This window comes from Triturus cristatus, chromosome 9, assembly GCF_964204655.1.
Source record: "Triturus cristatus chromosome 9, aTriCri1.1, whole genome shotgun sequence".
NCBI lineage: Eukaryota > Metazoa > Chordata > Amphibia > Caudata > Salamandridae > Triturus > Triturus cristatus.
This window is the reverse complement of record NC_140592.1, coordinates 670489570-670515452: the sequence shown is the minus strand read 5'-3', so window position 1 is coordinate 670515452 and position 25883 is coordinate 670489570. Positions and strand designations below refer to the sequence as shown.

At 47.4% G+C, this 25883-nt stretch overlaps 1 protein-coding gene across 1 annotated transcript in view; it reads left to right on the top strand.

Annotated features, from left to right (window-relative positions):
* Positions 1 to 25883, top strand: part of KLC2 (kinesin light chain 2) — a 263961-nt gene that overhangs the window by 93512 nt on the left and 144566 nt on the right. The window contains exons 4-9 of the mRNA XM_085625737.1: positions 3326 to 3401; positions 4415 to 4637; positions 4920 to 5007; positions 19641 to 19742; positions 20186 to 20359; positions 20811 to 20910. Coding sequence (XP_085481863.1) covers positions 3326 to 3401; positions 4415 to 4637; positions 4920 to 5007; positions 19641 to 19742; positions 20186 to 20359; positions 20811 to 20910 — 763 coding nt within the window. The remainder of the gene's footprint in view (positions 1 to 3325; positions 3402 to 4414; positions 4638 to 4919; positions 5008 to 19640; positions 19743 to 20185; positions 20360 to 20810; positions 20911 to 25883) is intronic.

Sequence of the window (25883 nt, the reverse complement as noted above, 5' to 3'; positions counted from 1 at the left end):
ACAGTTAAGTTAAAAAGTTCTGCCTACTACGCCACATATACAACAGGAAGCGAGAAACCGCAAACACAATAGGAGGATTGGTATCGTAAGTCAATATCCTGCAAGCCTGTGTAAAATGCAGGAATCCCAAGTTCCTGCAAATAGGGATCAACCAACGTTTTCTAAGTGCAGAATAGGCAGGACAGAAAAACAAAACATTGCATTTTGGAACAGTGGCTATATGTTAGCAGTAACAGCAATACCATGATATAGATTGGGTATCAAGAAGTCAAAAAACGGTTTTGTTCAAATAGTGGCACTGAAATTCCTGGTCAGATCACCCGGAAAGGAACTGTTGACACTGTATTTTTTTTATATATCAGCAGACTCTAAATAATAATTTTTATAAACTATTGCTTTTGATTGGGTATAGATACCCAGTAGAGAGATTCACTTTACAGATGTGCCCGTGTATCTTCCTTCTAGCTCATTGTACCTGTGTGGCTGCACAATACAGCTATGCAGCGACGTTTCGGTCTGGCCACTCTCTTTGAAAGAATAATAAACTAGAAAATATTTCTTCCCTCAAGTGCTGAATTCTGAAAACCAGTCTGCAGTAGGGGAGCTTTCTGTGGGGCCAATTTGACCAGCTCTGACAACATGAGATGCAAAGTGGCTGTGCGTTAAAGTTTGAGAAAATATGCACATTAATCTGTAAGAACACACAGCAAAAACTAAACCTAAATATTTGACAGTGTAGAAATAAAGAAGATGCAATGAAAAATCAAATCTTTTTTAAAATGGAAGAGAAAACTAGTATATGTAGATCGATGCAGGAAGCAAGCTAAGGCTACGCCACGTGTGCATCAGAACTTAAAAGAAAAACTAGATTATGGAAAGGGTTTCTCTTGCACATACTGAACAAACTACAAATGTTTGTGCTCGCACATGTAGGGATTTGCCACATACACAGGGCATTCAATAAAGTTTTCACACCGGGGGAAGGAGAAGAGATTCTGTTGGTGAACTGGTCCCCTTAGTTGAGGCTTTAGACTAGACTGCTCAAGAAACCATACTCGCACTCTGGATATGTGAAAATTGGTCATTTAATGCGGTAGGTCATACTTTTAAAAACACATTACAGACTATGGATCTTTGCCTCACAAACACAATCCTATCCCTCAAGTCTTGAACACAATCCAACCTCTTGAACCTTTGCACTGAACCAACCCCTTAAACCTTTAGCTTCACATTCACACTTCTCTTTATCCTCGAAGCCATGTAAATCTTCCAGCTCTTTTTTAGTCACAACTAATCTCGTCATCCACCCAACCGACTCTTGTCAGTCTATTTCAGGTGCCAAGCCAGAAAGTTGGATAATGTCTGTGCCCAGCAGGATCCCCTATTCCATATTTATTTGTGGAACCATTTTTTTCTTTTTCATTAAGCACTCTGTATCACTTTGAGAGTTGATATGCTCTTCTCCTCCCACCAAATATGCCCCCATGCTCTGTGTTGCTCTCTCACTCATGTGCTGCTCTTTCTCTCGTGTGCTTCTACCGTGCTAAACCCTGTGCTTTATCTTTCTATCTCTCTCGTGGTGCTTTTCCCCCTCCTTGCAACCTACTCCTTTCTTTCCCCACCGCGTCTCCATTGCATGCCTACCCCTTGAAGTCCTTTTAGATTGTTTGCATTTTTTTTTTACATTTCTTGGAGGGCCTAAGAACTTTAATTTGCTTCTGGATTACTCCACTTGCTGAAATGTTCTTTATCATGATTGCAAATGTATTTTATCACTGCAAGTGGCACTAGCCTTCTTGAATAGGGGTGGGCGGAATTTGCTTAGTCGCGCTACGCAAAAGCTCAGCGAAATGGTAAAAAATCTCCGCAAGCACTCAAGCTCCGTGAACATGCGGAATTACTTGCTATGCCCCTTCGCGATGCTTTTTTCTTGTTCGCGAACGCTGTTTGCGTGCTCGGGGAGAAATATCTTGCGAACACGCATTTTGAAAGCGCGATCAAGCAAAAAATTCCGCGTATTGCAGAATTTTTGGCAATTCTGCGTTCTCCGCATACCTCAAAATTACCCAAATTCCTCAAATTCCGCGAGCAGAGCGGAATTTACCACCCAGACCTAATCTTGAATTGGTCAATAAAAAAATTAACAAAATGCTGCGGAGTCATTCAGTTGGTGCTTGCATGCTTCATTATACAGCTACTGAATGGTGCAGCAGCCAGTAGTTTCATAATATATATGCACTGTGCGTGCATCTCATCATGATGTAGATTTTCTTTTTTGCCTTTGCAGCAAAGCACTGCCCAAAAGCATTGTGGTTATTTGTTTTCAATGATGTACAGCATTGGCAAAAATCATTGCCAAAGGCGTGACCTGTCTGTTTTGCCAATGCTTGTTTCTTAACCTCAGTTTAACTATGTTTTATAAGTGACGTAGTAAGTGAATTCCTGACATTTTCAAACAAAACTGTGACTTACTTCTAAAGTCAGTCAGTGAAAATGTATTATATATATTTTTTACTAACGGTCACTACTTGAATGGCAAATGATCCTCATGTTGCCCTGAGTGCATTTGCCACATTTGGGAGATAACACTGATGCAGTTAGGTGTCCGAAAGTAAATATGCTAGGGAATCTGTTTCTTCATTTGAAATCCCCTGCATTTATTGTTCTGTCATGAGTAGGGTCAGTGCCCCTTGCACTGCAAAGGGAGCTCATGTGCACTTGGAGACTTCATGAGTTTCAACTACAGGATATGTATTTTAAAGGAACAGGGGCCTCCACAGCGTTGGTAAGTCCATCCATGGTTTACAGATTAGGTTGTTCTCAGTTTTCCATTCTGAATATCATACTATAGGTTGTTGTTGGGTGGCTAGGTTAAAGTTGTACAGCTACAAGAAACGCATACCTCGTCTCCTGTGCCCATTTTCCAGGGAACTGCCCAGCACAGACACTAAATAGTTTTCATTTCCACCTTGCAGGACATTCTGTATCGTTGACTACCTTTTCCAATGCTTTTTGATGATCTTTTTTCCAACCACTTGTCCTTAGAGTAGTGTTCATACTCTTGAGACATCTGAATATCCTAATTATAATTTGGTTTCAGTGAAATCCGTGTAGAGCCTCAAATCTTAACATGTAGGTTGTGTTGTGCTGGCCACTGCTGTTCATGACCACTTCTGCTACGTCCTCTAACCTTTCCTGTGTCTATTTTCAATGTTTGGCTAAGTGTGAAGGTGAATTCTTGATTGGAGATGCAGCATGTGAGGTGGGAGGTCGGGGAGTGAAGCCTGAATTTAACCCATTGCCATCTGTCATATTTTTGCCAAAGGATGAAAAGAGTGCTAGCGAGGCTGCCAAGGACACTCTCGATGACCTTTTTCCCAACGATGAAGAGCAGGCACAAGGTGAGTTTCATAATCCTCATTTTGTGCTTGCTGTGGTAGTACTTGCGAGCTATCATGTGTGCACTGGAGATCGTGCTGTGGGACAGAGATCCATCAGAGACTTGTGCATATATGGAAATTGCCTTTTTGTGACTAAAGAGTACCTTTCTTGCAGAATAGCAATGCATTCAGTGTTCCAAGTAAGAATTAAATTTACACTCTAGTTTTAAGAGCCTACTGTCCGTAAATTGCTTCTGCTCTTGAGAACTTCTACATTGTTGAGTACTTCTCTTAAGATCTGGATTAACTTTTTAAATGTGCAGCTTCTAAGGGTTGGTGTATTTATTGCATATAACTATACTCTGAAATGCTGTATATACCGTGTATTCTCTATTTTCTGTCAGAAAATAGAGAATTACTGCACAATCGGAGTTTTCTGGCTTTTACTGCACATATCCAACAGTAAATTTCAGCAGGTTTTCCACCCCCTGCCAGGTTAATCACGTAGCTCCTTCTGCTACTAATGATTAAGTCCTTCTGTTTAATGAAGGGCTTCCAACATCTACAACAATGGTCACTATACCCATGGTATTGAGTTCAGATATCCTCATTTGGAAACCAGACAACTTTTTGAAAGTCCAGCTATCGAAGATTTTTTTGAGTGTGTCCACTGTAAGATTCACTGTTGTCATAAAGCTCCCTTTAATAGTTGCACCTCCATGCAAAGGTAATTTATTAGGGTGAGCACACTTGTGTCCAATTTCAGTTATCTGTGTTTTTCTTATAATGCAAAATTCATTTGAGAGCCAACAGCAACTTTCATAAATAGAAGAACTAAAATAAATGTAAGGAACACTCTTTTTCACCGATCCATGTACACAATATGGCATCTTGTTTGCTTCATGACCTTTTTCTTTAATGATTAATGTCTTCATATAGTGTGTATGTTTTGTGTTATAAAAATGCTTCATTTTGGGTCTTTCTGAGGGAACCTTTAAAAGGTCATTTCATGCAGCACTTTTTCTTACATACAGCACCTGGACGCACTTCGGGCGAGGTAGCAGCTCAGCATGGCGGCTATGAGATCCCCGCCCGTCTCCGCACATTGCACAATCTAGTGATCCAATATGCCTCACAGGGACGATATGAGGTGGCTGTGCCTCTGTGCAAGCAGGCATTAGAGGACCTGGAGAAGACGTCTGGACATGACCACCCGGATGTGGCCACAATGTTAAATATCCTGGCCCTGGTGTACAGGTCAGTGTATATATATCTTCTATATTAGAAGAGCAAAGTAACTGCTTCACATATTCTGGGACTTTTGTTTGAATCTTTGGTCTGTTGATCAGTGAGAATTAAATTTTCATGACTTAAGTGATAGATCCATTCAGGTGTCTGACTTAGAAATTTAATTACTTTTTGTGATAATTTGGTGCTCCTAATGGCACATCATTGTGCACATTTACAATTGACAGATTGGGAAAACCAGCAACGTAAAAGTTATTTGAAGATTACATTTATCTTTTCCTTTCTTGAAAGGGACCAAAACAAGTACAAAGAGGCCGCCCACTTACTGAATGACGCATTGGCCATCAGAGAAAAGACCCTGGGCAAAGACCATCCAGCGGTAAGGCCAAGAGTGAATGTGCCTGTGCATGCGCCACAGCAGATTTGTTGGAAAACGGCGATGAAAGGTGTGGTGAATATTGGAGAACTCTTTCCTGAGGCCCGCATTTTGTCTTTTGCATAGGAAGTGTGTGTGTGTGTGTGTATAAAGACTGTGTTTGCCCTTTGTCATGGATCAGTGAGGAGGCTGTCCTTTGATTCTCAATACCTTCTGTCACATGCTGACATTAATTTTGGTCTATATCTACACTTGGCTCCTTCCTTTCACAGATCGACTTCTCTTATTGCACTCCTGCTATTCTCAGTGGTATCTCATATCTTCACCCTCATAGCAACAAAGTGTTATTACAAGTGGGATCTCTTATTTTTACTGTTTCTCATTATCTTTCCTTTCTCAGAAACATATTGCCTAAATCACTTCTTACTCTTACTGTTTACACCCTTCTTCATGTTCCCTGTATGTAAATGTTTGCATGTGGTTCCTTCCATTGCCCCTCCACTTCTGGTGTGTGTCTCCCATTTGGTATTCTTTATTGTAGTTCTCCCCATTATTAGATAGTTTTACGATTTCCACTTTAAGGCCCATCTCTCTAATATCTCATTTGCTTCACTGTATGATCATCATTGTAAGTCATATACATTAAAATAATTTCCCGCCATGTGTGGGTCCCTTGACCACTTATTCCATATTTATTTATTTAAAAAAGTTGGAGAATCCCGCATATCCAATGCTGTAGTACAACTTTCAAACCAAATTAGACGTTATAGCTTTTCCTGAAATTTTAATTGTTATCAAATAAAAAATTTCTTAAAACTACTGCACAATGAGTGAAACAAACATTTGAGATATCAATAGCTCTGGCTTATTAATGAAAGTGACTTTTGTCATTGATGGGTTTAGGCATTCGATATGTCATCATACATGCACTCTGTCCCTCGTATTTGCACTCATGCATCCATACATCTTTCCACTGACTCATTCTTCCATTCACCCGCTGATACAAATTCAATAAAACACAAACAGACTCAAAAACATATGCAGAATAAATTAAAAGAATAAAAGTAGATCAAAATAAATCTGATGCTGGCTAAACACGTTGGGCATATGCTTTCAATAAGAAAACTAAACATAGCAGCGGGTTTCTGTCTCACAGAGGTATAGTAACTAATCTGTTATTTTATTAAAGGTCCATCAATGTAACCAACTGCACTTAGAACCAATCTGCTGACCATCTTGGAATGGTAAAACAATGATGAACTATGAACAACCGCAATCCATACTGGTCTCCTGGTGACCACGTGGGATGAAGCACACTGTAGATGAAATGAGTGGTTATCAAGAAATCTGTTAGCACTGCATCGAGAGCCATAGTATACTCATAAAAAACATAAAAAATAAATAGAGAAGAAGCAAAGAAATGAAAGGTGACTCTGACAGGAGAAAATCTGAAAAACTAACCAGCCTTTAAACTGATGCGTACTGGTTTTATGGTGGAGTAGTCATGATCAGAAAATGCTTGCATTCACAGGGCAAAAGAGCCAATGAATGTTATAGCCCGAACCATTACCCTGTGTAGAAAACTGTCATGGATGGAAGCAGAGTGTAAATGACATTCCGATTAATTTCAGAACCGAGCAGACTCAAACGCCCTTTAAGTACCCATATGGCTAAGTTTATATACATATGGATGTGTTTTATGCCATGATATTTTTATTACAAGATCCTGGCAAATTAGACCGGAAGGTAGATCTTTGTCCAGAAAGTGTGCTTTTTGTGATTGTAGTAAATCCATTCAGTAGTTTTTGAGAAATTAAGGTGCACAAATATTTGTTTATCTGGGCTTTTTTCCCTCTGTGGCCTCCTTGCTGCAGCGAAACTGAGATTCTTGCAAGAACAAGCACTCTGATTGGCTGTCTGCAACATAAGAAATGTTGCAGCGGCCATTACAGGACTCTGGGACTTGGTCCCCTGTCCTGAAAAAGTCTAAAAAGAATAGAAAATATTGGGTGGAGTAGGGATACCCTGCCCCCTAGCCCATGTGTGGCTGCCATAGGATTTTTTTCATGACTCCTAGAAAAAAGAGGAGGAATGTACTAGGGGTGGGAGGGGCTTCCCTGAGCCAATTTCAGGCCCAGGGATCCAATCCTGCGGGGCCTGGCACATTTTGATGATGGAGAGGAGAGCGTGGGTCCCATTCCTCCCTAAGCAGATTACAGCCTACGAAACCCCATCCCCTGGAACTTTGCATAATGTTAAAAGGGGAGCGGGCTTGCAACCCTGTTCTTAATGAGGTCCCAATGTCCCTGTCTCCTGGGGCCTAGCATGAACTAAAGGGGAGTATGGCATGCGCCCCCCCTCAAGCCACTCACAGGGTCATGGAGAAGGACAGTGGCTTTCTCTAGTATCTGTACAGCTTCCTCCATGGAATTTTGAGAGGCGACCTATAAGCTGGAGGTCTATGCCAGCCAAGCCCCCGTTCAATGCTGCCTTGATCGATATGATTCCCAGTCTGATAAAGGACATACGCAAGGATCTTGTTGTTAGGGACAGCAAGGCAGAACAAATGCAGATCACATGATCTGATAACTGCGGCCCTTCTTTATTGGTAACAACATGAATCTCATGTTTATCGTTTTTGCTGCTGTGATTGTTTCTTGTTGGTATTCCAAGATATGGTTGTAGTGACAATGCGGTTTCTGGAGATTCCAAATACTGAGCCCTTTTTAGCTGGGAGAATTCTGTTATGTTCATCTGAAAGAAACACGTTAGTTAGATTCCTCACCTTAAAATATCCCCAGGCGTCAGGCTGGATCTTGAAAGATTTTTCGTCAGCAATACTCCTTGCGCGTCGCTAGGCGTCGTCTGCGGCTCCGCATCCGTCGTCGGCGTCGTACGCCGGAATGACGTTGTCTGAGTACTTGGACGCCGCCCTCGCGCGCTGACGTCAGTTCTTTTTTCCGCGCCAGACAGCGCCGATCCGGGTAGAGCTTACCCCTTTAATCACTTTTTGACTAAAACTTTTTGGACTCTTTTGTCTACTCGTTGACTCGAACTGGTGCCGGTAGGATGCCTGGTTTTAAAGCCTGTGACTCCGGTCACCGACTGATGTCGGTAACGGACCACCATCGCCGGTGCCTTTACTGTCTTGGGGCCGACCACGATGCGGAGTCGTGCCTCGAGTGCCGGGCCTTGACCTCAAAGGCTAGGCGGGAGCGGTCCCGCAAGCTTCTCGAGCTCCGGCACTCGGCTCCGCACCGTCCCGGTCTAGGCCCAGGAGGAGGTCAAAGGACAGGTCCCGGAGCCGCAGCCACCATCACCGCTAGTCAGGTTCCAAGTCTTCGGGTAAGTCGAAGCATAGTAAGAAGTCCAAGAGATGACATTGCTCTTCGGACTCCCCTCGCGCGACTCGGTCGAGGGTCCGTCCCCATACCCGCCGGTCCCTGGGACTGACGCGACTCCGGCAGAGATCAGTGCCTTCCTCTCGGCCATGAGTGGCCTGGCTCTGCCGTCGACGCCTGCCGGCGCGCCTTCGGGCCCCGCGGGCTCGACTGGGGGGGCCTTGCGAGCCGGCGGCTCCGGCCCCGGCGTCGACTTCGGTCCCGACGCCGCATGACTTCGGTCCCGACGCCGCAGGTTCCCGTGGGATCCAGGCCTGGATCTCAGTCGATGCCGGTCGACCTCACGACGCCTCCTAAGCCGGCGTCGACACCAGTTCCACCCCCGGTGCCGTCTCCGGACGACGCCGTTCCCCGCTTCAGCCCCGGTCCGGGCCCGGCGCCGGTGCGGAGCCACATCCGACGCCGATGGGTGACCATTTCATCTTCCGCCCGGCTCCGATCATTCCCCCTGTTTATCAGGAATCGGATGACGGTGGCGACTGGGAGGGGTCTGATGATATCACAGGACTGGGCTGATGAGCTGGGGGATGCCAGTGGCCTCGACCCCTCCCCTGACACTGGCTTCATCTCTCCTCCGACCGTGGCTTCGGAGGAAGGTGCTACCTTTTCTGTGGCGTTGCGTAAGGTGGCTGAAGCCCTTGGGCTGGAGCTACGTACTGTGGCCGTGAGGACTAACCTCTTCACTGAAGTGCTCCAACCGTCAGCAAGCTCCTCGGAGCCTCTGCTGCCGTTTAGCGAAGCACTGATGGACGTTCTCAAGGGCACCTGGTCCAAGCCCTCCACAGTACCTCCTGTGGATCGGAACATTGCCCGACTTCACCGCCCTGCCCCGGGCTACCCCAGTTTTCTGTCCCAACACCCCACCCATGAGAGCCTGGTTATCCAGGCCTCTACTTCCTAGACCTCCTTCCCGTCCACTCCCCCAGATCGGGAATCCAAGAGACTGGAGAAGTTTGGCAAAAAGCTGTTCTCCTCCCTTAGTTTAGGGCTGCGGTCGATTAACACCGCTTGTCTCTTGGACCGTTACTCCCACTCTCTGTGGGACACGGTGGAGGACGTGCTGCCCCTATGCCCGGAGGAGGCCCGGACACGGCTCGCCCAGGCTCTTGCCGACGGGCGGGACGCAGCGCGGTATGCCATCCGATGTTGTTTGGACACGACGGACTCGCTTGGCAGGGCAATGTCGTCCAAGGTGGCGCTTCGTCGTTGCGCCTGGTTGCGGTCCACGTCTTTTTCCGGGGATGTCCAGAGCACCCTCATGGACATGCCCTTTGATGGCGATCACCTCTTTGGCGACAAAGTGGACAGTGTGCTGGAGCGCTTTAAGGACTCCAGGGCTACGGCCAGTCCTTGGGTCTCTCCGCCCGCGCCCGCAAACTTCCGCTTTTCGCCCCTTTCGTGGCGAAGGAAGGGCGCCCCCTCACGTCCGCCTAGCCACAGGCCGCAGAACCATCCTCCACGCGGTCGCGGATGTGGATTCCGCCGAGGCGGTACAGGGGGTCAACGTGCAGGTCCATCCACATCCACCCCAGCAGCATCCGCCTCAAAGCCTTCCTAGTCCGTGCTTTCAGGCCCATTCCATGCCAGTGGGCGGCAGAGTTCGCCATCACCTGCTCCACTGGCATTCCATCACTTCAGACAGGTGGGTGCTGCAAATCGTCCGAAGGGGCTACTGCCTCCCCTTCGATACGACCCTTCCAGCCATGCCACCACAGTGCCACCACATGTCGGGGGATCACTTGAATCCTCTACGGAAGGAAGTTGCGGCCCTCTTGGCCAAAGGGGCCGTCGAGCGCGTTCCTGGTCCAGAAGTAGGCTGTGGTTGTTATTCCCACTACTTTCTGGTTCCCAAGAAGGGCAAAGGGGGCCTACGCCCTATCTTGGACCTCAGGAGCGTCAACTCCTTCCTCCGGAAGGAGAGGTTCAAGATGCTCACCTTAGCTCAGGTTCTGGCTGCCCTAGACCCTGGAGACTGGATGGTAGCGTTGGACTTGAAGGACGCTTATTTTCACATCCCCGTCCTGCCGGCCCACCGGTGTTACCTGCGGTCCATGGTGGGTCAGGAGCATTTTCAGTTTACTGTGCTCCCCTTCGGCCTCACCAGTGCCCCCCGGGTGTTCACGAAAGTGATGGCGGTGGTCGCAGCTCGTCGCAGCTCATCTGCGCAGATCAGGGGTTCCAGTCTTCACCTATCGCGATGACTGGCTGTTGAAGGCGGGTTCGACTCAGCAAGTCATCTCCCACCTCCAGACTAGGGCCAACCTCCTGCATTTGCTGGGGTTCTTAATCAATGTGCCGAAGTCGCATCGGAGTCCCTCCCAAACGCTCCTCTTTATCGGGGCAGTTCTGAAATCGGCGCAGCTCCGGGCTTATCCTCCGGACCAGCGGGTCCGGGATATTCAAGCTCTGATTCTCATCTTTCAGCCTCTATCCTGGGTTTCGGTCAGGTTGGTGCTGCGGCATCTGGGTCTGATGGCCTCCTGCATCCTGTTAGTGCATCACGCCAGGTGACGAATGCGGGCTCTGCAGTGGGACCTGAAGTTTCAGTGGGCCCAGCATCGGGGCAACCTGTCCGACCATATCTTGATCTCGGAGGGCACCGCAAAGCAGTTGCAGTAGTGGCTCATGGACCGCGATTGGGTCAGCGGCAGATCCCTCTCCCTACCCCAACCGGAGCACGTAGTAGTGACGGATGCGTCCCTCCTGGGATAAGGGCCCACATGGGGGAGGCGGAGATCAGAGGACTCTGGTCTCGGCTCCATATCAACCTTTTAGAGCGGAGAGCGATCCGACTTGCACTTGAGGCATTCCTTCCCGTTGTCCGGGGAAGTGTGGTGCAGGTGTTCACGGACAACACCACCGCCATGTGGTATTGCAACAAACAGGGCGGGGTGGGGTCGTGGACCCTTTGTCAGGAGGTTCTGTGCCTCTGGACATGGCTGGAATATCAGGGCATCACCCTGGTGGTTCAACATCTGACGGGCTCTCTGAACGCCAGAGCTGACAAACTCAGCCGCCGGTGCATGATGGATCACGAATGGCGTCTCAACTCAGACGTGGCGCAAGGCCTCTTTCGGCAGTGGGGAGCGCCTTGGTTGGATCTATTCGCCACCGAAGAGAACGCGCAATGTCAGCAGTTCTACGTTGGAGTTTCCAAGGCGGCACTTGTGAGAAAGTGCCCTCTTTCTTGCATGGTATGCCCCCACTTTTTGCTAAATTGCTGAATGTACTTTGACTGGGTGTACCCTGGGCTCCTGCCAATCAGGTGCCCAGGGCCTATGTTCCTTCCTTAAAAGACACAAACTCCAAATTGGCAAACCCTGGCCACATGCCAGCCCCTGGTAAATGGTACCCTAGGTACCCAGGGCCTTGTGACCAGGGAAGACCCCTAAGGGCTGCAGCACTCATTGTGCCACCCTTAGGGGCCCTGTACCCTTACACACACACACTGCCTTTGCAGGCTGAGTGTCTGGGTGCAGGACAAAATGAAGAGTCAACATGGCACACATCTCTGTGTGCCATGCCCAACACCCACACTGCCAAGACATATGTCAGTCACCCCTCTGGCTGGGTGCCTTATGCCCATGGTGTGGGCACAGGAGCAGGAGCCATGTGCCCCTACAGTACCCAGGTCCATTCCCGAGCACTGTAAGTGCAGTGCTGCCATTTAAGAGTACATGGTGCTGAGAGCTCGTCAAACACAAGCTCCACAGCACCATAATGGCAACATTAAAGACTGGAAAGTTTGGTATCAAACTTCTCAGCACATTAAACCCACACTGATGCCAGTGTGGGATTTAATGTACCAAGCACCCCAGAGGGCATCTTAGAGATGCCCCCTTACAACTAACCTACAATCCACGTCTGCTCTGAGGCTGCCCAGGCTGCCACACAGCAGACACGTTGCTGGACCCCTGGGTGGGAGAGCCCATGCTCTCCCGGGTCTGCAACAATGCTCATCCTGGGTGAGGTGATAGATCTCCTCCCCCAGGATGAGCAAAGGGAAGCTTCAAAGGCCTGCCGCCTCTAGGAGTTTCCCCAGGCCACTGCAACCCCCCACTCTGGCGGGAAGCTTGGCCGGAAACCCCATACAAGGACAGGGGATGTGCCAGCCTGCCCACCCCACCCCTCAGGTGGGGGAGGCGAGGTGAAGCACATCTCCAGGCTCTCGCCATCTTGAAGATGGGAGGCCCTACCCTATCAGGATTAGGCTACTGCCCCCCTCCCACAGGAGAGAGGCAGGATAGGGGGTGTACCCACCCCAGGACAAGGACCCATTGGTCCCTGGCCTTCACCTACCTGTAATGCCCCTAAATCTAGTATTTAGGGGCACCCTGAACCTTCCTTTTCCAGATTCCGAAACTACAAGAAGAGCGAGAAGAAAAGAAGACCTGCCCTGCAGCTGCGAAGGAGAGGGAGACACCAACTGCTTTGGCCCCAGCCCTACCGGCCTGTCGACCTCGAACTTGCTCCTGCTCCAAACCCGGCATATCTTGTGGCCAGCAACCTCAGAAACCCCGGAGGACCTGGCTACCTTTGAACTCTGATCCCCTGGGACTCCCATGAGTAGAGGCTCTACTCAGAACCTACCTTTTACCCCTGGCAGCAGCCCGGAACCGTGATCCCATCCCACTCTGCACCCGCCAAGCCTGGCCGGTGCCGGAGTGAACTAAACCCACGAGGACGACCCCACGGCGACTGTGACCTCGAGTCCGGCACCCAAGGACCCCCCTCGACTATCCTGAAGAAGCCTGCAGCCTCAGAACAGAGTGCCACCCCAACCGCGATCAACTGAGGGTAAGATTTCCGACATCAAAAGGCACCCCTGCACCCGGCGCCCCACGGCCCTCTGTGCCCAATCCCGGGGTACCTACCTATCCTCCAACTACCCAACTTACCCCTCGAAGTGGTGGTGGCACCTGAAGAGTCCTCGTCCCCGAGCCTGCAGTCTTTTTCCAAACTGGAGATTTCCCATAGAAATCAATTGAGCGCCCGACGGCTCAAAAGCACCCTGCACCCAGCCGCCCGAGTGGCCCTGGCAGTGAAAACTCTACTCTAACCTACTTCCCCACTTGCCCTGAGTAAGTGACCAGGAGCCCAGCTCCCACAGCCGCGTGGCTTGCCCGACAGCAGCCACCAACCCAGGCCCCCCTATCCCTCATAGGATAACATTGGGCCTAACTCTCTCTGCACCCGGCCGCCCTAGAGCCGCTGAGGGTGAAACAACTATACCTACCTGACCCTGGGAGACCCCTGGGTCTGTGCCCAGAACCTCAACATCGCCAGTCAAGTACTTACCCTTAAACCGCAAACTCTATTTTCCTCATAGGGTAACATTGGCTGGCTTTTTCCTGAAATTTCTTCTAAGTGTGGACTTTTCAAATCTTCAAATAATCACCAAAAATCAGCCGAGTGACAAAAACGAATTTACTCACCTGCTCTTAGGTGAGCTCCCAGTGCTGGATCTTGGTGCCCAGCACTGACTCTACCCACAACTATACTTACCTTTAACTCATTTTTCTTCCATAGGAAACCATTGACTGTTTTTCTGTGAAATTTCTTCTAAGTGTTGATTTCTGCAGTTTCTAAATATTCGTCAAAAATCGTATAACATCTGAAAACTTAATTACTTACCTGGTTTGGATAAAGGTCCCAGTACTGAGTCGAGGCACCCAGTACTGGATTACAAAAGTAACGATAACCTACTGTACCTGTAACCTACATTTCCTTCCATAGGGAATCATTGATTGTTTGCTCTGAAATATTTTCTAAGTGCTAACTTTTGAAATAGCTAAATATTAGTTAAAAATCATTACAGTACCAAAGTCGACTTTCAACAGCTGATTCTGAGAACTGACCCAGGACTGGATCTAGGATCCAGGCCTGGAATTACAAAAGTAATCTAAAAAGTAATCTGTTGCATATAACTTGAATTTATCATTGAGCTCAATGTATTGTGTTTAGAAATAGAGTTGCCTACTGCAACTACTTGTAACTGTTTACTAAAAAGTCTATTGCATATACAAAAGTATTTTTATGAAACACCTCCTATCAAGAAAGTATATTTTAATTCCAAGTGTTGGTTCTAAAATAAAACAAGCATATATTTTTTATATACAAACCATTGGCCTAGAGTTCAGTTATTGAGTGTGTGGAACTATTTGCTGACTGAGTGTGTACAACAAATGCTTTACACTGTCCTCTGATACTGCCTTACTGCTCGACCAGGCTACCACTTTGGAGAGTAAGGTTATATTTTACTTTAACCTCTGTTAAACCCTTGGGGTCTGTGGACTCTGTACACCCTGTACCTATTAAGGAACAGTATATACAGAGCCACTTTCTCACAGCACTCGCTCGGGGACGCCTTTCGTCGCGAGTGGAGTTGCGGTCTGTTGTACGCCTTTCCGCCTATACCACTTCTGCCCAGAGTGCTGAAGAAGATCAGGCGCGACCGGGCCCAAGTCATCTTGGTGACTCCTGATTGGGCACGAAGGTACTGGTATCCTGAGCTACTCAGTCTGTCAATCGATCCCCCAATACAACTGCCTCTTCAGGAGGACCTTCTGTCGCAGCAGCAGGGGACGGTCCTCCACCCGAACCTGTCCAGTCTCCACCTCCGGCCGTGGAGATTGAGCGGTGACAGTTGATGCCATTTGACTTGCCTCCTGAAGTCTGTGATGTGATTCTGGCAGCCAGGCGTCCCTCCACAAAATCGGTATATGCCTGCAGGTGGAACAAATTTGTGGCATGGTGCACAGCAAAGGCTGTGGTTCTCCTCTTTCTCCTTTCCATGGCCCAGCAGGGCTCTGCTCTGGGCACTCTTAAAGGTTATCTTTCAGCTATTTCTGCTTTCATACGGCTTGCTGATCAGCCTTCTCTTTTCAAATCCCCTGTTGTCTCTCGCTTCTTCAAAGGCATTACTCACATGTTTCCTCCTGTCCCTTTCGTAATGCCTCAGTGGGATTTGAACCTGGTCTTGACATATCTGATGTGCGCTCCCTTTGAGCCTCTTCATAATTGTCCCCTTCGTCTTCTGACTCTTAAGACTGCTTTCCTGGTTGCCATCACCTCTGCTAGACGGGTGAGTGAACTCCAGGCCCTTTCTTCTAAGCCTCCTTTTCTTTCTGTCCATCCGGACAAGGTTGTCCTCCGGATTCGTCCTTCCTTTCTTCCTAAAGTGGCGACTGCCTTTCAATTCGGGCAGTCTGTCACGTTGCCCACCTTCTTTCCGCCTCCGCATCCTTCCAAGCAGGAAGAGAGGCTCCACCGTCTGGACCCAAAACGGGCGCTGTCCTTTTATTTGGACCGCACCAAACAGTTCCGGGTGGACGACCAACTCTTTGTTGGCTACGTGGGCGCTAAGAAGGGGCGGGCGGTACACAAGCGAACCATCTTGCGGTGGGTCGTATTGCGTTCCTGGCGTGGAAAGCTTATGTACAAGAACTGACGTTAGCGCGCGAGGGCGGCGTCTAAGTACTCCGACATCATTCCGGCGCACGACGCCGACGACGGACGTGGAGCCGCACACGACGCCTAGCGACGCGCAAGGGGTATTGCTGATATAAAATCTTGCCTGATGCCTGGGGATATTCTAAGGTGAGGAATCTAACTAACTAATGTTTCTTACAGATACATTGTTACCGAAGGTAAGTAACTTGTTCTTTAGGTCTTGCCTGGTGAAAGCAGCGCATGCGCTGCTCATTTCACTCTCCCTCCTATTTGCAATTTGTAATGGATTATCAAAACCCCTAGTAAGAGTCAGACAGACTTTCTGACTGCTAAACGAACTTTGATACATTGAGAAAAGGTGTTTTGAAGTCACAAACCATGTGTTTATGCGAACCACAGGCTTTATAACTGCTAATTACATATGTACATGCCGTCCCTGAAGCTCTAATATTACACACCTATTTCCAATGTTCTCTTTCTCCTAAAATTTCTACATGAATGGTAATTAGACTTTGGAATAATAGGGGCACATAGGGTGTGTTAAATTCCATTCAAACGTACATTTTGGAGTTTCTCAGTAAGGGGATCCTGTACTACTGATCTATTGGACCTGTAATAGACAATTTCATAATTGTATGATAGTGTTTAAAAAGGGACAGGAAGCGTTGAAGGCTTCAGGAAAGTGGTGTACTTTTTTCTTGAGAAACAAATACTCCTTACAATGGAATTCCCGAATTCAGGACCCCAATAACCACCAAAGAGTCACTCTCTGAAAACATTCCCGGCAAACCTGAGGAAATGAACACATTTTTCTGCTTTTAGGAATCACCATAAAACACATTGTAGGAGAGTGCCCCTTTTTGACACCCCCCCCATCCCCTCCACTTTGTGCCTTGTATCCGATGCAATTTTGACTGAAGTGCACTGGGTTCCTGCAATCCAGGTCCCCAGTGCCAGTACCCCTGGTTCCCAGGCCAAGGAGGCTAAAGAGGGTCTCTAAGGGCTGCAGCATGTGTTCTGCCACCCTAAGAGACCCCTGAGCATCAACATGCAGTCTGTCATTACAGGCTTGCTGACATGGTGCAGAGAAAAGGGAAGACATAACATGGCACACCTCCTGTGTGCCATACCTGCCGACACTGCATGCAGTATTGGTAAGTCACCCCTACAGCAGACCTTACAGCCCTTAGGCAGGGTGCACTATACTACATGTGTGGACAAATATGCATGAGCAGCTATGCCCATGTGATGGCTAAGTCGATTCTTAGATATTGCTAGTGGACTAGGAAGCCATTTTGAGTACATGTGCTTGACACTGGTGTTTACAAGTTCACTAGCAACATGATGGCTTCATTGAAACTAGAGATGTTTGGTAGCAAACATCGCTATTAATATGCCCACACTGATTCCAATGATGGATTTAAAAATCCCTGCACCCAGTGGGCCCCTTACAGGAGCCCCCTGAAAACCTACCGACTACCTGTGTGCTGGCTGACAGGTGCAGAACAGCCTGCCACCACAGACAGGTTTCTGACCCCCTGCAGGTGAGAACCCACTCTCTGAGGGCAGAAACAGTTCCTGCTTCCCTGCCAGAGGTGGTATCAACTCCTCCAAGCAGGATGGTTAAGTAATCAGCATATCAAGGCTTGAGGCTTCAAAAGCCTCTGCTGCCATTGATATGTGACCAAAGGCTTCCCCCAGACGGGGGAAATTCCACCCCCTGCCGCAGGCCCATTTGGCATCAGAATAGGTGGGAAAATTAGCTGGTCAGGAGGCTTGTTCCCCTGTCGGATTATTACCACCCCTAAAACCCTCTCAGACTAGCACCATCCCTAAGGTGGGCTACCTGAAACCAAAACAACTTTTATATTTCAAATGTCCTGTATCTATTGTAGCTTTTTATCTTTATAGATTTTATTATCTATTTATTACCAACTTTGTCTTTTACCCTTATTCTCATGTTGTATTCTTATTATAAAATTCAATAAAACATTTCCACACAAAAAAAAAACGGCTTTTAGATTTCCACCATCTTAGTTTTGCCGGAATTGGTCTCTCAGGGTCAGGGTTATGCTAAGTTCACACGGGAAATTTATCTCCTCAAGATTGAGATAATATAAAGTGACTAATCATGTTCCACAGGGTGCATGTCTGTGGCCTCTTGTTTAACATGCATGTACTGTCCTGGAACAACTGGTAAAAATGAAGGTAATGTTTCATAACCATGTTGTTAACGCACCAGGTAGATTTCTATCTTATAGCTTCCCAGACAAGGTTGCCGGAGACTAGTTAATACATTTGACAACATTTAAAAAAATCAAACAATAGATTGAGGTTGCATGCTTTATTCAGAAAAGTACAGGTGAATATTCGTCATTTGGCTCATGCCAAATCACAACATAAAAAAAAGTCAAATCCCTGGGATTCAGTTGAGACCCTGTATGACTATGAAGGCTAAGGAAATCACAACATTGCATTACCAACATTTCACTTCCTGCTGTGATTTATTTGTTTTGAAAAGCATAGGGCAGACATTCAATCTAATAAGAGAAGGATACAAACTGCTCTGGGGGTCCCATTTGCCGCCGAGGAAAGGGGTAGCCCTGATACAGTCCTAAATGGATGGGAAGGCGTCTTTGAAGAAGTCTGGTTTTAGATATTTTTGAAAGCTGCAAGAAATTGTTAATATCTATGAACTGGGAATGTTTAGTTCCATTGCTGAGCTACTATGGTCCATATTGATTTCTAGCCTAGGGATTGTCTATTAAATCTGACCTGAATTGTTTGAGTTGCACTGCTCGGGGAGGAGTATGTACATTCTTAGAAGAACAAGATAGAGTGCATAACAAAATGTAATCTACCAATACAATTTTTTATTTTTTAAACTGCAGGTAGTTCATCACTGGTCTAATGGAGCATTTACTAATATCCCAAAAAGAGAACAAATTACTCCAACCCCTAATAGAGTTTACTGGCTGTCTGTTGAGACCAGAGTCAAATTTCATACTTTAAACATGGCCCACAAATCAATCTTTGGGAATGTGCCAGTCAGTTTAAAAAATATAAACAAATGCATCACCCTGCACCGCAAGGCAATTGGGATCCAGTGAACACCTCTACTGGTCCACCTATTAAAACAGATCCAATAATCTAAAGGATTGGATTGTTTGTTCCCAACCTTGGCAAGCATGATGTGGAATAAAACTTTGCAAGGTGGCAAGACTATGACTGTCTAAAACATAAATATAACCCACTGTCATTTATGTCATCGAAAAGGACAATTCTCTTCTAGATTAAACTGAGTGATAGTTATTTCCCTTTCTTACGCCTCTTAAGTACCTTTGTAGATTATAGTGCTATACATTGGTCCTAAATTTAAGTGAATCATTTACATCTGTACTACCTTAGATCTTAACTCTTCATCTAGTGAGCTTACCCTGCTCCTATTGATGATTGCCATGATGTTTTCCGTCACAATTCGTCATCTTGTTGGTCAAACCCCACCCTCCACCATCCCCACTCTCACCATTATGCCTACCTTTTGTATCCATCGACTCGATATAGCTTGCCCGGTACAGTCCACTTGTTTGTCTAATTTTTACATGTTCAAGGTCCATCGTTTCCTGTTTCCTTCTTCCCTTAGGCTTGCTTCCTCTTGCCCATGTCTGCCCCCCAAGCTCCACTGTCATTTGAGATGTATTGGGTCAGCAAATGACTGTGTAAGACTGCTCAGTTCTGCTGCTAGATTAACTCACTGACTTAATTGATTTGTGTTCTGTGCAGGTTGCAGCCACCTTAAACAACTTGGCTGTTCTTTACGGCAAGAGAGGGAAGTACAAGGAAGCGGAGCCACTGTGCAAGAGGGCGCTGGAAATTCGGGAGAAGGTAAGAATGGTACATGGCCTGGTGATGAGAGAACAATAACCAGTTGGGGTGAAAGAGCAGTTGTGCAGTTATCTTTAGGACATCTTTGAACTCTGCCATAATTTCCGTGTTTCTCTTTCTAAATTAACTTAAATGGCTATGGGTGTTGAGGGGCTGGGGAAACAAGAATTGTGTTTTAAATCACAAGTTAGTAGGTATCTAATGTAGTTCTTCTTTGACCCCCACAAGTATTCAATGTGTTGCAACCTCTTTTTCCCTCTTGCTTGTGTCCGGCACCAGTTTGGTGTCCAGTATCGAGTCATGGCTGCCCCACCTGAGAAAGGGATGGTGGGTTGGGAACCAGAAGACTTTGCTCATAGAGTAGTGACCTTGATCAGAACTTTAACTTTTTTTGGTGTCTGCCTGCCTTTCATTATTGAACCACTACCCTTTGCACACTCCAGGTACTAGGGAAGTTCCATCCAGATGTAGCCAAACAGCTGAATAACCTGGCACTGCTCTGCCAAAACCAGGGAAAATATGATGAGGTGGAATATTATTACCGTCGGGCACTGGAGATTTACCAGTCTAAGTTGGGACCTGAAGACCCCAATGTTGCCAAGACCAAGAACAATCTGGTGAGTGAGGGCCAAGTATCTGAGGTCTGTTGACATGGATAGGGAAATGAGGAGCAATGGAGTGTGAACTGAGGAGGCTGTGATCTGAGGAGAGTGGAGATGAGTGTCTCAAGAACAGACTGTAGGATTCTGGGAGGCTGGTAAAAAAAAGACAGAGGAAGAGGAGAAAAGGCAGAGATCAGACGCTGAGGAAGGTGAGCAAGGATCCCAGGGAGGATCGGTAGGTGCCAGGGGATAGAGTGAAAAAGAAGTATGGTCCCAGATGAGTTGGAAAATCTGGCTTGTGGTAGTCCAGGAGCTTGGAAGGCTGTGTCTGTGGTGGATCTTGGAACGGGTGTTTCCGTGGTAATAATGCAATAGTGTTATATACACGGAGGAAGGGGTCAGGTATTTCCCAGGGTAGTATTTCTTTAAAAGATTGTAAGTGAATCCTCATCTTTCCTTCTCCCAGGCCTCATGCTATTTGAAGCAGGGCAAGTACAAGGACGCAGAGGCACTGTATAAGGAGATCCTCACTCAAGCGCATGAGAAGCAGTTTGGATCTGTAGATGGTGAGTATTGGTGCTTTGAGAATTTGGGGATGGATGTGGCTGACACAAATAACTGTGGCTAAATAAACAGTAAATAGGCATTGGCATTACCTTTCAACAACCACTGCTTCCTTTAAGGTCACTGTCAATCCTCTCCGCCTTTGAATAAGTGCATCCCCACCATTTTGTATCTGTCCCCTTCTCTTGCTTGGAGCAGGAGCCATCATTATCAAAATCAGCCTTGTTTTGAGCTCCATCACTTTTAGATATGTCCTCCACCGAACTCCGTACTTTTGCTTCATTGTATATTCACTGACTCCCCCTTAGTGGTAGGTGACCATCTCCACCCGAAGCTCAGTGCATTGGGCTTGCTATCCCAAACTCTTTCAGTAGCTGTCAACCATCTTCACCTCTAAATCCCAATGCATCTCTTCATTCTTGCTCTCTTGCATTCAGCTAGCAAGCAACCCTAGTCATCTTTAATATGTGGTGCATGAGCCTTTTCTCAATGCAGCCCTGTCCCATCTTTCCTATAAGCACATCTTGGCATTTGGAAATTGAGAGCTAGCCTATTGTTTTGAGCAACGCACAAAATAACAGGATGTTATTTCAAAATAGTGGAATGTTTCCATGTGATGTGCGGAAACACCTATTAGAATCCAGTCACCCCAAAACATAGTATTCCTCTTAACTTCACCCCAGTAGCTTCCACACAGTAGGAAGCTTCTCAAGCAACTGAAATCAGTGCATAAGTATTGCCCTAAACTAACCCCCCCCCCCCCTTCCCCGATTTATTTGTATTTGCAGGTCCGCTTTTTCAATTCCTGTGCCTCGCCTTCCAGAAACATTGTGTTTGAGGCATATGAGCTGTAGATAGCATACTTTTGCATAGATCGCCATCTGGTGTTGGGCTTGGATGTTTGCACATTGTTATTGTAGAAGTCTTTGTAGTCCAGAGATAGGTGACTTCTCCTTTGGTTAGTAGTGCGCATGGGCATCGACCCTATCCTTAGATTGTTTTTTTACGCCATCGGGTTCGGATGTAATTTGCTGCGCTCCGGGTCGATGTCGTTTCAATTCCCCCTCGACGTGCAAAACTCTCACCGATCGATGTTATTGTTTCGATCGCGATCTCTCTCGACTCGTATCCAGTTCCAAAGAACCTTTCGAGTCTGGTCATCGACATGGGCCGTTGGGCCAATTGGCGCCAATAAACCAGCATATGGAAAGGACTCCATTTAAAAAATTCAAGCGTGGGGCTAAATTTCCACACACAGATCTCCACAAGGTCTGCAATCTTTGTCTCTCGCCAGAACACGTGAGTCGACACTGCCAGGCTTGTGACTTTTTCAGGTCTAAGAAGACTATACGTGATCGCCGGGCTCGACGTCACGAAATGTCCATATCAACAGTTTTGGCGCCGGAAGACATCTTCGAGGCAGGCACCAAAGTTCCGGAACCGGAGAGGAACAAGCCAGCGTCTCCAAAGCTGACGTTTCAGACTCAGAAGACCAGTCGATTACTCTGTCAACGAACTGTGAGTACTGATGTCGACGCCCCAACCCCGAAAAAACACAAGGCTCCGGTAACGCCTTCGAGTCTGGGTCGACACTGAGACAAGACTTCAGGAGCCCCGCCTCCGGGCCTGGCTCCGAAGCCCACAAAGCCTTCCGGCAGCTCGGGATCGAGCCAGCCACACCCTTGTGCCGAAAAACCATCTTCGGTACCGAAACATAAACTTAAGGTCCCGTCGACCCCAGAATCTTCAGCACCTAAACCGAAACAAAAAGTAACAGACTCTTCGACACCAAAGCAAATTCAATCCAAGTCCTCGGAGCTGAAAAAAACAACTAAATCTTCGGAGTCGAAAACTCCAACCAAGCAAAAGGAGACAAAAAACCCTCCTAAAGCTAAGGAAGACAGGCCAGAACATGACTCTGAGCCGAAATCCTCGGCGCCGAAAAAAGACTGCGGATCCAAAGAACTTTTCCATCCAGATTCACCGGATCCTAAGCAAAGAACACTCCATATTGATCCCATTACTGGCCAAGTCACCTCCATACCACCTTAGAGGATATTGGACACCTCAGAAACACCTGAGATACCCTCCAAGAAAAAAGACTCATCAACCTCACCTATGAGGCCTTTCTCTCCACCTCCACAACCCACAAACATTATACTCTCCCCAGCACACTCTCCAGTGCCTCCTCTTTCACCTGCACCTCAAGAGGATGATGAGGATGTAGGGGGTGAGGATGAGGGAATAGACCCACATCACATAGATACTGATGATGACACACACAGTACCCCACCTCATGACTCTGTGCCTGAGCCAGATTTGTATCCCTCCAGACCATCCCCCCAGATGATAATGTAGGGTTTGCGCAACTAATAGAGATGCGCAATACCATGGGGTTCAACTGCATTCAGACCCTCTAGAGGAATATTTTTTATTAGAGACATTCTCCCAGCCACACAAAAAACAACAGATACTCTCCCTATGCTCAGAGGGATGATTAAACATGCCTGTGAGAAGTTGGCCTGATGTATGATGTCACTAGTTCTAGTGTACACCTTATATCAGTCCAAACAACCCTTATGGTGATTGGTTGTAAAGTCAACCTTATAGACCAGCTATCCTAGTGGTAGCATGGACAAGAGCAGTCTTAGGCTAAACTCTGAATGGCATGTGAAGCCAGCTGTGATACCATATATAATCCCTTGAATACCAAATGAAAGGACACCACAACAGATATATATAAAATAAAGTGTATTTATTCTAGTCAAACCATCAGCACTCTTTATGAGATTAGAGGTAAGTACAACACAGTCTTATTTAGGCATACATTAAGTCACACAGGTAAGTAATACAGTTAGGCCCTAGGGGCCACGCAAACCATATACTAAGTAAGTGGTATAAGGACCACTGTCACGGAAATAGGATAGGCCTAGGCAAAAGTCCAATTGGTCGCACACTGTTCTACCTACCAGCGTGTTGCCCCAAAGAATTGTGGTCCCTGAAGTCAGCGTCGGCGGGTACGCCTATGCCCGAGTCTTGAGTGCAAGTAAGTGTAGCGTTAGCCATCCCTGGACACGTGTTTCGAGGTAGTTGCCTCTCGTCAGCAGGGAGTAGGTGAGTGTGTAGGGTTGCTGTGTAGGCTGCTAAAATAAGTGTTCTCAGGTAAAGTACCTCTCGTAGCGCGCAGGTGCGTAACCATGAGCTCGTCAGCTCCACCGGCTCAAGGAGCCTGAATATTAGCAAAAGTCCAATTGGTCGCACACTGTTCTACCTACCAGCGTGTTGCCCCAAAGAATTGTGGTCCCTGAAGTCAGCGTCGGCGGGTACGCCTATGCCCGAGTCTTGAGTGCAAGTAAGTGTAGCGTTAGCCATCCCTGGACACGTGTTTCGAGGTAGTTGCCTCTCGTCAGCAGGGAGTAGGTGAGTGTGTAGGGTTGCTGTGTAGGCTGCTAAAATAAGTGTTCTCAGGTAAAGTACCTCTCGTAGCGCGCAGGTGCGTAACCATGAGCTCGTCCGCTCCACCGGCTCAAGGAGCCTGAATATTAGCAAAAGTCCAATTGGTCGCACACTGTCCAGGGATGGCTAAATGCAACACATACTTTTTTCTTTTTACACATCGTGGCATAGGCGTACCCGCCGTCGCCACTACATTCACCACAGTCCTTTGGGGCAACTTGCTGGTGTGACGAGCAGTGTGCGACCAACTTGTGTTCAAATTATTACGGCTCCCGTGAGCTATCGGGCTGACGAGCCCTGGTTCTGCACCTGCGCGCCATGAGAGGTATTTGACCTGTTTTAATTACATTTTGGCAGTCCACTCCGCACCCCTTTACATTGTCCTGCTCCCTGCTGACGAGAGGCAACTACCTCGAAACACGTGTCCAGGGATGGCTAAATGCAACACATACTTTTTTCTTTTTACACATCGTGGCATAGGCGTACCTGCCGTCGCCACTACATTCACCACAGTCCTTTGGGGCAACTTGCTGGTGTGACGAGCAGTGTGCGACCAACTTGTGTTCAAATTATTACGGCTCCCGTGAGCTATCGGGCTGACGAGCCCTGGTTCTGCACCTGCGCGCCATGAGAGGTATTTGACCTGTTTTAATTACATTTTGGCAGTCCACTCGGCACCCCTTTACATTGTCCTGCTCCCTGCTGACGAGAGGCAACTACCCCGAAACACGTGTCCAGGGATGGCTAAATGCAACACATACTTTTTTCTTTTTACACATCGTGGCATAGGCGTACCCGCCGTCGCCACTACATTCACCACAGTCCTTTGGGGCAACTTGCTGGTGTGACGAGCAGTGTGCGACCAACTTGTGTTCAAAGGATAGGCCTAGGCCTAGGGAATCGCTGGGGCTACACTACACTAGCAACAGTTAGGAAGTGGGAGGCCCACGGGATTCAGGTACAGAGTGGAAACACTCACGCGTAATGCGTAAAAGTCGATAGAATTACTAGCAGTTAGAAATTAACAGTTTAAGGACACTTCTGAAGCAGCTAGAGAGTCGAGACTCGTAAACTAGACCCTAGGATAGTCACTACCCTTATGAGCACCGAAGCACCCAAGTTACCTAGCCCACGGACTGCGGGTGCATAGGTGTGAACTTGCGTCGGGTTTCGTCGTGGACTTCTATGGATGCCTGAAGGAAAGTTGCTGACAGGCAGTCAGTGAAGAGTGTCCGGTGGATCCCAAGGCTGGGATCAAGAAGAGAGGAGACCTGCAAGCAGAAGGGACAGAGTCAAGATCACTAGCCAGTGACCACGTGGAACCAGGAAGGAACCAGGCGATGTCGTGAAGATTGCAGGTGAAGGTGAAGCTTGTCGCTGCAGCCACGAGGACCAGGGAACGTCGAGGACGACCAGGACCAGGAGGTGAGCTGTCCCACGAAGGCTTTTGCTGTCGGCGGCGTCGAAGTTGGACTAAGACTCACCAAGCCTTGGCAAGCGGAACCCACGAAGAACGGAG